The sequence below is a fragment of the Mercenaria mercenaria genome, unplaced genomic scaffold (genome assembly GCF_021730395.1).
Source record: "Mercenaria mercenaria strain notata unplaced genomic scaffold, MADL_Memer_1 contig_751, whole genome shotgun sequence".
In the NCBI taxonomy this organism is placed as follows: domain Eukaryota; kingdom Metazoa; phylum Mollusca; class Bivalvia; order Venerida; family Veneridae; genus Mercenaria; species Mercenaria mercenaria.
This window is the reverse complement of record NW_026463650.1, coordinates 2,645-15,807: the sequence shown is the minus strand read 5'-3', so window position 1 is coordinate 15,807 and position 13,163 is coordinate 2,645. Positions and strand designations below refer to the sequence as shown.

The 13,163-nt window shown below is 35.3% G+C and overlaps 1 protein-coding gene across 1 annotated transcript; it reads right to left on the bottom strand.

Moving 5' to 3' along the window:
- Window positions 1-470: 470 nt before the first annotated feature.
- On the bottom strand, window positions 471-9,238 carry LOC128554792 (heat shock 70 kDa protein 12A-like). The gene is made up of 7 exons (XM_053536103.1): window positions 9,089-9,238; window positions 8,101-8,269; window positions 7,679-7,683; window positions 5,765-6,067; window positions 2,849-2,989; window positions 2,201-2,357; window positions 471-1,564 (listed from the first exon to the last, which is right to left on the bottom strand). The coding sequence occupies exons 1-7, from the start codon at window positions 9,236-9,238 to the stop codon at window positions 471-473; spliced, it is 2,019 nt and encodes a 672-aa protein (XP_053392078.1).
- Between the last annotated feature and the right edge of the window lie 3,925 nt (window positions 9,239-13,163).

Genomic DNA, 13,163 nt, shown 5'->3' with positions numbered 1-13,163 from the left:
ATCGGAACTCATTTGTTTATATCCTGAATTTTGTACAGTATACATTTCAGGACGAAATTCGAGAAAAAAATGGGACGCATTCCAACTTAAACGACGACAACGTCAAACCTTTATTACACTAGTATGTAATGCGCGACGTCAAGCATGTGTTAGAAATTACAAAGGCTCACTAAAGTGAACCAAAATTGTGATCACACATATCTATGCAAGGTTAATGATTTTTTTCTCAAATTTAGTATGCTTTTTGTTACTTAAATGTCGCTTTCTAAATTCCAAAAAGGTCAAAGCAACTACACAGATAACATGTTAGGGTTTGTAGTTATGTTGTCTCAAAGCACATTAACGTTTGTGCTAGGAGAATAGTATTTGAAAAAAAAAAAAAACTTATATCAAAGTTTTTAATTGAATGACCTAGATTCAATTTTGTGTTTCTTTGTGTCTCTATGTTTCAGTTAATATATGCGAATTTTCTATCCGAGAAAGTTTAGTGAAGTTTTAGTCTCGTTTCCTGTTTTTTCATCTTCGGCTGTCACTTTAATCTCTGTCCCGCTAAAAGTAAATGAAAGCTTCACTTTACGCCTTAAGTCACCATCGTGATCAGGCAGCATTACTGACATTTCTCCAACATATTTGCAGTCGTCATCATCTGTATATAGCGGATCTTTATGCTTGGACGCAAATACCTGAAACAGAATAAATGTTTGATGCCTATACACTGGAAAATAGGACAGAATAACCTGCGGTTCGCCAACTTTGACAACTTTGTCTCTTTCGATATGCTTACTAAAGACATCCTTGCAACAAGGCCCTGTATCAGTCTTGATAAGCTTGCTCTCTGGGTGTTTGTCTTTGACGAATTCACGGCACGTGCCCACACCATATGTATACTTCAACACTCGTTCCGAGATAGATTTTGGAATATGACCGAAAATCAACGCCCCCCTCATTATAGAAGATGAAGCTTCTGCAGGTATAATGACATCGATACTTGGAAATAATAATTCCACCTCCTTTTTCAGCATCGGCGACTCTGAAAATCCACCTACCATCAAAATTGCTCTAATGTGACAGACAGCTTGCTTGGGGAGGAAATCTTCGATGTGTTGGATAATTTTGGACAAAGACTTATTGAAAAGATTCCTAAATACTTCTATGCCAAACGATATTTTGCCTCCAGCAAAATGAATATTTTCACAATACTCAGACGACTCAACAGCTTTTTCTAAGCTTTTAAGGTTTATCCGTTCGTAGATCTGGCAAAGTGAGAAGGGAATCTTCATTTCAACCTTTTTGTGTTCTAACTTTTTCTGTTGGCCTTTTGTCTTTGAACATTTAGGACTTACGTTCCTCTTCTTATTTTCAAATTCTCGCCAGAGGTCAAGCCAGTCTCCCGTCTTGTTATGTTTAAATTCACTGTAAACATTCTCTCCAACAATATCAATGAGCAATTGTTCAAAGGCCTCGTCAACAAGAGTGCCACCAAAAGCTCCGCCACTGGCAGCTTTTATCTCCTTCAGAGTACCAGTTGTCTGGACTTCATGAAGTGTGATGTCTATTATTCCACCTGAAATACCAAAAGTGTCTCTAGAATAATGTTATTAAAAGTGTCATGAAAAATAAATGCTGAAATTTACAACTACATGTAGTTAGGATAAGATAGCTCGTTAAAAGCATTGAAGCTAAGGTTTTGGATAAGAATGATCTGTCTTTAAAATTGAATTTGGTAATCTGTACACGACAACACGATATCTTTTGTTTTTAAACTATTTGAAAAAATCCTAAACCAAGAACAAAAATCAAGGCTAAGCCGGGACTTGAACCTGGCAATGAATTTCCTACAATCTTAACAAATACACCACAGAGGAATGTGTACTTAACTGTCGGTTATATCAAGTTTATCATTTAAGCAGTTAGTTCCCATGTTTTTTCAAGGGCATGTAGTCAGTCAGTAACTAAGTTTCAAAGCCTTCTTAAGAAATCTAGCAATAGTTTTGTAACATTATTTTTCTGTTTTGTCATACGATCTGGAAGACCAGTTATTTTAATTGTATATTGCAAGGTAAACGTGTATTTTTGATATAGGCGGAACTATTAGACTTTATATGATACAAATGTTTATGCATTGTTGAATTTAATGATACAACATGCTACTTCTTTAAGTGTTTTATTCTAAATTCTCAATGATATGAGCACAAAGTACCTCCTGCATCAAGAACCATGTATTTAGTTCCAGCTGAAAAAGAGGCAATAGATACCCCGATAGTATCTACATGTTCATCAACTGATAGATTACGATAGTAAATGGAAGCCGCTTCCGGTTCAAAGGCAATACTCAATTTGTTTGCAGCAATACCAGCCTGAAGAAATACAAATTTAGTGTAATATTCTTGTAAATTGTACATCTTACAACTATTCAGAAGTTTATAACAAACTATTCATAACTGTAAATAAAACATAAAAGAAATACATCGGAATTAAGATGATGAACACTCTTATAAAAAGAGATTGCAGTACATAAGGTATCAATAAACATTTTTCTTCAATTTTGAACTAGTTCAGTCTTATATACTTACTCTTTATCTGTCAGACCTTAAAGATAAAAACAATTCGAAGAATTTGGAAAACAAAGAATAAAAAGTCTTGATCCAGAACAAAGCACAAAACGGTTGGTTACATCTGTCAAAAAACGTTAGTAACCTGCATAAAAAACTGAATCTCTAATTCTATGTGGTTTAAGTTTAAAGATGAATTAAACTTATAGTAAGACTATTACTTTTTCTCCAGCTATTCTCATGAATTGCTTGGCGGAGTCCGTCCAAATTGTAGGAACAGTAATGACCCAATGTACCTTTGACCTCTCGATTGAAATTTTGTCCTTAACCTCTCTATGCATATCATCTACGAGGAACTTTATTGCCAAGGAAAATACATTAATTGCTGGTAACATACGACCCATTTCATCTTGCAGTGTCATATCCAAGCTGATATTCTGTAAAATGTACTAGTTTTTGTCAAATAATTTCAAACAATTTTAATTTTCTGATAGCAGTTGTATTTTTTCATGCCCCTATTCGTTCATTAATAATAGTTGTGTCCCCTACCCCCACTATGAGTGATGGGGGCATATAGTTTTTTTCTTGTACGTGCGTGCACCCGTCCGAAAATGGTTTGTGAGGCGCCTAGCTGAAAAAAAAAGGTATTTGATATAAATTGATGAAACCTTGTGTCTTCATCATGATAAGAACCTGCGCACCTACTATTTTCGTCTGGTTCAACGCCCTATTTCTAGAGTTATGGCCCCTGAAACAGTTAAAAATGTAATTTTTTACCTTGTGACACCCCTTGCTCAAAGAAAGTATTTATATAAATCAATGTAAACTTGCAAGAGTCTTCCAGATTATATTTATCATGATAGGAACTTGAGGACCTGCTAATTTTCGTCCGGTTCCATTCCGTATTTCCACAGTTATTATACCTGAAATAGTAAAAAATGCGCATCTGCACCTTATCTTGAAATGAACTAGCGCACCTCGTAGATTTCTGAGCCATTTATATCTGATGGTTCTATATCAGTTATGTCCCCATAAAATAGTCAAATTTTACATTTTTTACCTTGTGATGCGCCTAGCTCAAAACGTATTTGATACAAATAGTTGAAAACTTGCATGAGTCTTTATCATGATATAAATGCACATTTTTATCTAATAATGTTCCTATCTCAAAAAGTATTTAATGTAAATTCATAAAACCTTGCATGAGTCTTTATCATGATGTGGCATTGCAAACTTGGCATTCTCCTGGACATTTTAGCGCTAGTTACAGACATTGAAATAGTTGATTTTTTGTGATGCTCATTGGTCAAAAAGTATATGGCCTGGAATTATGAATCCTCGATATAAGAGTTTTGCTGAGGCTATACCCCTTAAGACTGCATGAATATATTGCCCCTAATTTGTGCTAGATGTACCAGTGGGGACACACCCTGTGTCTATAGACAAATTCTAGTTTTCTTACAGTGTTTACAAAAAAATGCATCATTTAGGAAAACTTATCAGTTGAGCAGATAGATATAAACACGATTTTTCATGTACGGTAGCAATTCCTGGTCTGGCGCAAGTGTAGATGAACACATTTCTGGTTCCTATAATGATCTGTCAGTAAACTAATGAACACCAATTACAGATGTTAATATCGAGACGGCATGGCTGACTGGTGTACTATCGATGACAAATCACCATTTGTTCAATATGCGTAGTACCAATTCACCGATCTGAGAGTTTTATGTGAGAAAAGTGTTACTGAAATAAAAAGTATATTTTTGCGCTCATGGCTATGGTTCTTATAGTATTGATAAAGAACGTTGAAAGTTTTTATTGCCAAGGGTTCGATTTTCGAATGTTTTCATGATTTGGCATTTTGAAGATAGTTTAGAAATAAAGAAGAATGTTTGAATGTTTATAATATGATCAAACTTCAATCATGAAGAAAGATAATTTTAATCAAAATGGAGGTCAGTGCCTTTAAATTTTTTCTTGATAAGTAAATAGTTCACTCATATTAAATTATTAATGTTCATATTGAACTGTTCAACTGTAACGTCTTCCTAAACTATACGTTGCATGTGATAAGAGCGTGTATTACAAATAAACTTTTTATGCCTATATACATACTACAAGTATTCTAACGCAGCATTTATCTAATTTTTGAATCAGATATTCATATTTAAAGATTTCTTACTAAATTTCAGAACTTACACATGATTCAAGCAAACAATATTAATTACATGTCACCATATACTGTGTGACCCTGTACGTATATTAAATATGTGTATTGTGCACGACTGATAACAGAAGCTTCTATGGAGGCAAACAGAAGTTTCAAGCTGAAGCATGTTTGTACATCAATCCATAAAGCTAAGTAAACTCGTAATTTGCCTCTCACACATTTAGTGAATGTTTCAGATTAAGTATGTTTTGATAGGAACAGTGAAGGCTGCAAGATCAAGAAACCGCGTACAGCATTTCTGTATGGGTAAAAGTATCACGAAGTGTAAATTGAAATTACAGCCTGTTTTTGCGCATTTTTATGTGCCGCTATAGTCTTTTTCATGCGTTTCGCAGCGGACATATCAGATTCAGCATTTGTTACAAATGTGCTCACATGCCACTACTTGATATTTTGCGTTAGGCCGATGAAGATGGTTTTTGTTTGTGTATGATTTTGTGCTCTAGCTATGAAATTAGCTATTTTCAAAAATGCGATTAATAATTGCCTTACGTTTCAAAAATGGGTGGAGATCGTTAAATGATACACTTATATGATTCCGAGCTCCGATTTATAAAACATTGTGATCTATCAGTAACAACGGTATTGTTTTAAACGTTTGTCAAATAAAAAGAAAATGTATATATCATCATGCGTTGTATAGATTTTTGCAATCTATAAAACGTTGCGTTAAAGCATTTGTGAAGTGTATGTCTTAATCAATATATTTGTCAAATATGCAGATCCTGAAATTCATTTTAGCTAGCAAAAATTGCTTACATAAAGACTAATACCTAACTATATTAATACCCGTATTCCTAACTTAACCGGCTTTGAAATATTTGCCAGTTATCGCTACACAGGTTTGAAAATACTTTAACACCAGTTAATGGTTAATTTCATAAAGCATAATTATCAAGTCTGCTTACAATCATAAAGTTTGAAAGACATAAGTTTGGAGGCGGGAATTTAAACCGTCAAAAAGCGAATAAAGCCTAACCTCTCCATGTTGTTTATGAAGCTTCATTTTAAATTTCTGAAAGTAGTAGTAATGTTTATGCTCCCCTTTGTCTATCAATTCCTTGTATCTGTTTTCAGCATCATAACCAAAAGCTTCCAGTGTCGTACCATCTGGCTTTATCAGTAACACTGTCGGAGTTTTCTCTGAGATCGGTGTGTCACCTGAATGCCATTTTTTCACGTACACTTTCGTGGGGTCAGATTCAAATTCGTGAGGAAATGATATTGCCCAGCCAGAATATGTAGTCCCAATGTCAATTGACCCGACTAAAAGGTCGATCACCTAAGAATATTGAATATAACTAAAATATATCATACATTTCAATTATACAGCAAAAAGAAGTTCGTTCTACAGTATCAATACATGAACGTTATTAATACACAAAAAGTGAATAATTTCACGATAATGTAGCCCGAGTATATTATTATACGACGTATAATCGATTTTTAAATACATAATTAAAAGTAAACGCAGTTTTGCGATATATTTGTTGTTCGATTCTAATATACTCTTTATATAAAACAGAACATAAATTAGAGTAGCGCTCTTTCTTGTTCGCAACAAACACATGACGTGATAACATAACGTAACGTAATATTCAAATATATACGAGCTATCTGTATATAGCCGCGTAGAGGTATTTCTTTGCGCATAAATGTTTGAAAGGTAGCACTTACAGATCAAGTTTAAGAGAGCTCTTTGTGTTGAAAGAGGCAGCACTTGACATAACAGCCATCAGTATTTTAAAGCCAGCCCTGTAGGCAAAAGTACTAGCATTGCTTTTAAGAGACAGCTTGAGAACGTTAAGGATGGTAGTAGTTTTGAGAAAGTAATGTTTACAAAATATTCTACCACGACCAGCAAATAACCTACATACACATAGTAGAAAATCAATCCACGGTTATTTTGCGATAACCAATGCGCGTGCAAAGGATTGTTTTGGCTGTTCCGCGTGCAATTCTTTTTTTTTATGAATATTTATATATGCAGTTCAAATCGACAGCTAATTAAAAAACTGATAACCGATGACCATTATGCAAGACAATCTTACCAGAAAGAAAACGCACGAACATAATATATTAGAAAAGGTATGGTTAGATTTCTCAAAGCAGAGAGTACCACAACAAAAATAAACTGTAACGGAAAAATATATAGCCGACATATTTGTAAAAATCTAACGACAGGTACTTTTTAATTATATGCAAAATACAAAAATTTGTAAGGGTACTCAAGACACACACACGCGCGCACACACGCGCGCACAAACTACGCACATACTCACACACGCGCGCGCGCGCGCACACACACGCACGCACGCACACACACATACGCACACGCACGCACGCACACACACATACGCACACGCACACACACACACACACACCCAATTTTGTAGAAATTTGTCGCATTTCGATCTCAGAAATGGTCATTTCTTCACAAACTGTAGAATATTCCTGTAATCATGATAACCGGAGCTGATCGATATCTTTTCGTCCTAAATTCTTGAAAATATGAAGTGATTCTGAGACTTTGAGTATTCAGTCCTACGTTTATTGATTGGTACTTACAAAAAACTAATTTAAACATTTGAAAAGATAGGAGATACATGACATCCGAAATACTAACAGCTTTTTAATATGTCATTTGAAATACTTACACTTTTTCTAAGACGCCTTTTCCGTATGTCATTTTGTCTTTCCTGAAAAAGGTCAAAAGAAGATATTCTTGAATTTTCACAAATAATGGTACTTGTCCTTCATTTAAAACGGAGACAACAAATATTTTCACGAAAGAGTACCGTAAGTAAAAATGTACATTTATCTCCCATTAAAGTGATTTCTTAATTTGTTAAACTTTAAAAACCATTCCATTTCGTCTTCTATCATTTTTTACCCTTCCTGAAGAAAGTCAATAGAAGATATTAGTTAAATGTTCACAAATAAGGTACTTATCCGTCACTGTAAAGGAAGACAACCACTATTTTAACAAACGCATATCATGAATAAAAAATATTTGGATATCAATTCGTGCATAAGCAAAAGACATGAAATATTTTATTTCTAAATGAAGCTAGAGGTCTGAGTCTTGTGTAACAAACTGTCTCAGTAAGGGAACGTTGTTACTAAAGTATGTTAAAATTCGTCGATAAATGGAAGAAGTATGGACCGGAAACATCTGTGTGAACGGACTCCACCCCTTGAATAAGTACATTTGCACTAGAAGAAGTCTTCTTAGAAAAAGGCAGGATATTTGCACGAATAATAGATTGAGAAGCTCCCTTAGGATTTTAATAGGAGAAGACTGGGTAGAATCACCGATAAGTGATATAGAACCATCAGATATAAATGGCTCATAAACCTCCATAACAGATTCAGAATTGGTGTCTTTGTCCTTTTTATTACTATTAATATCAGTACAAGGCTGAGGTTTATACTTCAAAGAGGTAACTCCTGTAGGTCTTGCCTCGTCTCTTCCCTGTTTCCTCTTTAGAGAAAAACATTGAGATATAATGTGTCCAGGTTTCTTGCAATAACTGCAAGTAGGTAGAGACAGGGTTTTTTCAGAAGGTTTTTTACCTGCATTTTCAGCAGGTGTATTACCTGAAAAGTTTGATTTCTGAGATAAAAAGTATTACTAGATGAGAACATAGAAGGATTCTGTTGAAATATTGTTTTTTATGTTTTTTGTTTTTTTGTTGTTCAAATAAATTGGTTTGTTGAAGGAAATTGTATAAGTTCTAACTTTTTAACCTGTTTTTCATCCAAGAATGTTTTGGCCACGGTGCCAACACACTTTTTAAATTCTTCAGTTAACATTAACTGCCTAAGATTTTCATAACTAGTACCTATCTTTTTTGATGCTCACCAACTATCAAATGACTGCTCTTTAACTCGGGCAAATTCAACATGGGTGTGGTCAGACTCCTTTCAGCAATTTCGAAATGTTTGCCCGTAAGCCCCAGGAACAAGCTCTTAAGCTTTCAAAGTTAAAGTTTCGACATAATCATAATTTGAGCTTTGCTCTACAGACAACTGTGTATAAATTTCACGAGCTTTGCCAATCAAAACACTTTGTAAAATGTAAAAAGAAGACTCAAGTTTTCCTTAGGCCATTTAACATTTTCAGCATTTTCTCAAAATGCATGAAATATTTATCAACTTCTTTTTCTTGAAAAGATGGAACTAGCCTAATATGGTTAGTGACATCAAAAAGAACGTGGATGTTCTGTACTTCTGTTTGCTAATTCTTACTTTTTGATTTCAACTTCATATTGCATTTGTTTTTCTCTCTCCCTCTCCTAACCCCCTCTCGCATTCTTCTATATCTATCTCTAACTTTGTCGCGTCTAACCGCATTCTTTCTGCTCTTTCTTGGCATTTCCCCTAACTTCAAATCTGGCTGAGTTTCAACAATGAGTGACCCAGCTGATAAATCTAAAATGTCTTCATCCATGAAATACATAACAATGATATTCTTAATGTCTTGTTTAAGCATGGATGACTTTACTTCAGAAATGTTATAATGCTTAGCAAGCAAAGTAAATCAGACATCTAAGCTAACTTGAACATCTCCTGGGATGGCTCAGTCACAAACTTATCAAAATCAAACGACATTTTGATAGCTTCTGGTATGTATACTGTACCAAGATAAAAACTAAGAATGTTTTCTATACAAAATACTCTGTAAAATTTAGCTGAAAAGTCACAAAATATTAAATTCAAAAATATAGAAGTCGATGGTTGATCCCGTACGAGCCCCAAATTTTTGTTTCTTCAGAGGGTAAAAATCTCTTGTTACAGTAAATAAAAGTAACAGAAAGACAAACCAGCAGCTATTAACAATAACAAAAATTTATTCACGAATTTAAGTAACAATGCGAATACCTTAGTTTAAAAATGTCAAAGGGAAGAAGATTCTAATCTTATATGTAGAAATAGTCCAAATACTGTCCAGGTCAAATTAATTATGTATCATGGAACACTATATATATGTACAGGATTGATGTCAACATTGTACGACCAATGCCCTGTTAAAGACACATCTGACAGTTTCCTTTATGTACATAGGGAACAATTTTCCTATGGACAGAATTTCTTTAAACTTTGTGTACTGACTGAGAATCAGCATACATTTTCACTACCGTCCAGGAACAGTCTTAATCAAACCAAGCCTGCAACATTTTCGATTTTATCGTGTTGAGCGACCTGTGACGTTTTCACTTTTTCTATTTATTTCTCCCCCCTCCCCTCTGGGGGAGACATATTGATTTGCCCTGTCCGTCCGTCCTTCCTTCCGTCTGTCCGTACTTCACACTTAATTTCCGAGCAATAACTGGAGAACCATTTGACCTAGAACCCTAAATCTTCACAGGGTTGTAGGACTACTGTAGTAGACGGCCCCTATTGTTTTGGGGGTAATTCCGTCAAAGGTCAAGGTCACAGGGGCCTGAACATTGAAAACCATTTCCGATCAATAACTAGAGAACCACTTAACCCAGAATGTTGAAACTTCATAGGATGATTGGTCATGAAGAGTAAATGACCCTATTGATTTTGGGGTCACTCCGTTAAAGGTCAAAGTCACAGGGGCCTGAACATTGAAAACCATTTCCGATCAGTACTTGAGAACCACTTGACCCAGAATGTTGAAACTTAATAGGAGGATTGGTCATGCAGAGTAGATGACCCCTTACTGTGTTAAAGGTCAAGGTCACAGGTGCCTGAACATGGAAAACCTTTTCCAATCAATAACTTGAGAACCTCTCGACCCAGATTGTTGAAACTTCATAGGATGATTGTTCATGCAGAATAAATGACCCATATTGTTTTTGGGGTCACTCCGTTAAAGGTCAAGGTCACAGGGGCCTGAACATTGATAACCAGTTCCGATAAATAACTTGAGAACCTCTTAATCCAGAATGTTGAAACATCATAGGATGTTTAATCATGCAAAGTAGATGACCTCTATCGATTTTGGGGTCACTCTGTTAAAGGTCAAGGTCTCAGGAGCCTGAACATGGAAAACAATTTCCGATCAATAACTTAAGAACCAAGAAATGACCAATCCAGAATATTGAAACTTCATAGGATGATTGAACATGCAGAGTAGATGACCCCTATTGATTTTTGGGTCAGTCTATTAAAGGTCAAGGTCACAGGGGCCTGGTCATGTAAAATCATTTTTGGAAAATAACTTGAGAACTACTTGACCTAGAATGTTGAAACTTAATAGGATGATTGGACATGCAGAGTAGATGGCCCTTATTTATTTTGAGGTCACTTGACCAAAGGTCAAGGTCACAGGAGTCTGAACATTGACTTGCGAACAACTAGGCCAACAGTGTTGAAATTTAGCGGGATGTCTGGACATGCCAAGTAGATGATCCCTATTGCAGCCAACTACCAGTGTCTCTTTTACTTTCGCTCCTGACCCCATTTGTCTTCTTGCCTATAGGACTTTGCATTGGGGAATACATGCGCTTTTTACAAAAGCAATTTCTAGATTATGTTGATGTTTACCAAAATGATTGCAACTGGATGGAAAATGTAGATGGAGTTGAGTTCAGATGAAAGTGTGACGGACAGACGGAAAATTCTTGACAGAATAATAAATAAAGTCCATAACAGGATCTAAAAGTAAGTTAAACAAATCGTTAAAACTTTTCAGGCAGCATTTTTCTACTAGATTTACATAAAGCTGATATGTATGGTTGTCGTAACTAATTCTAGGTCAAAGCATTGTAAATACTTCTAGGCCACATTTTACCTTGATCTACACAAAAACTTATCAGACTATTTATACAGTGTATGATTATTTGCAAACTGATCATCATTTGTCAAATCTAGGTTACTAGGTAAAACCCTAGAAGAAACAGCATGTAAACACAGCAGAGGTAGCATTAACTACTCTGTTTATGTGAAACTTAGAACATATTGATTTATACCTGGTAAACACTTTTATGTAGTAGTACCATCTTTTCAGGAGGGGTTTATTTCCTTGGCTACTACCTATTCTTACCTAAACCAATGTCCATTATCTTATATCTTTTGCACTAAATGTATATTTCTTAAGTCATGTTTCATTCCAAAAACTGAGAAGCATACTTTACAATATTATATTGACAATGCAATCTTGATGCCTGTTCTTGCAACAGTTTTCTTCATTTTCTGATCCTATTTTAATATTCAGAGTGTTAAAAGCTTACTGCTACCAATATAGCAGATTTGTATCCTAGGTTCTTTGGAGCTATTGAGCACGTGATATAGTTCTTAAGATAATGCACTAACTTTTGTCTGCCATTTACTTTATCCTACCCCTGTAATCTAGCTGCCAATTCAGACAAGTGAACTTATTGGTCGGCCATGTTGTTTTTTTATGTTTGTCATCATACTTGGTTTCTGAATATCCTTTTTTTTGCCATGGTGAAATGAAACTATAGTAAACGCCTGTTGCTGTGTTTTCTTTTTGTTGCTAAAACAAAAATACCCTTTAGGTCCTGACGAAACAGGTCAGGTCAGGAAATAGAATTTAGAGCAGTTCAGTCACGGTGGGCTATCGTATAGTCACCTCACACCCCTCTTCCGTCAGACACAAAAACAGTTGGGTCATAACCATTTTTTTTGGTTGGGTTTAACGTCGCACCGACACAATTATAGGTCATATGGCGACCTTCCAACTTGATGGTGGAGGAAGACTCCAGGTTTCCCTCAGTGCATTATTTCATCATGAGCGGGCACCTGGGTAGAACCACCGACCTTCCGTAAGCCAGCTGGATGGCTTCCTCACATGAAGAATTCAACGCACCGATTGAGGCTCGAACCTACATCGATGAGGGGCAAGTAATTTGAAGTCAGCAACCTTAACCACTCGGCCCCGCAGCCCCCCTCCCCCCCCCCCCCCCCCTTAACCGTTTTTGATGAAACATTTTTACAATGTAATCATAACTGCACAGTTGAAAAATTATAATGACTCAAAATCTTAGTAAGTTTGTAAACCGTAAAACTCGGATTTTGAAATAACTTCTCGCAGAAGTGTCTGTAAATTAATTACAATTGATTTTTAGAAACAAATTTGAATTACAACTGTTACAGTAAAGTTTAGAAAAATAATAGCAATTTATAATAACGATAGTCTTGCGAAAAAGTATTTTTAATATACATGTATTGCTTACATTCATTGAAATCGTCTACATGGCAACACGCCCAAAAACCGAATTAACTGAGAAATAAATAGCCTGGGATACATCCCTATCTAAATGGGAGAAAATTACAATACAAAAATTAAAATCTCCCCTCTTGTCATTAATTTTAGTACGTATAATATTTCATCAATACTAAAGCACTTAAAATAAAAGACTGTTGTATCATTGTATTTTTAC

Coding starts and splice junctions, on each gene's coding strand:
- LOC128554792 (XM_053536103.1), bottom strand. CDS start 9,238: ATGGATGAAGACATTTTAGATTTATCAGCTGGGTCACTCATTGTTGAA. Junction 2,358..2,848: donor TTTCAATCGAGAGGTCAAAG/GTACATTGGGTC, acceptor GTATTTCTTCAG/GCTGGTATTGCTGCAAACAA. Junction 1,565..2,200: donor CATGGTTCTTGATGCAGGAG/GTACTTTGTGCT, acceptor TTGGTATTTCAG/GTGGAATAATAGACATCACA.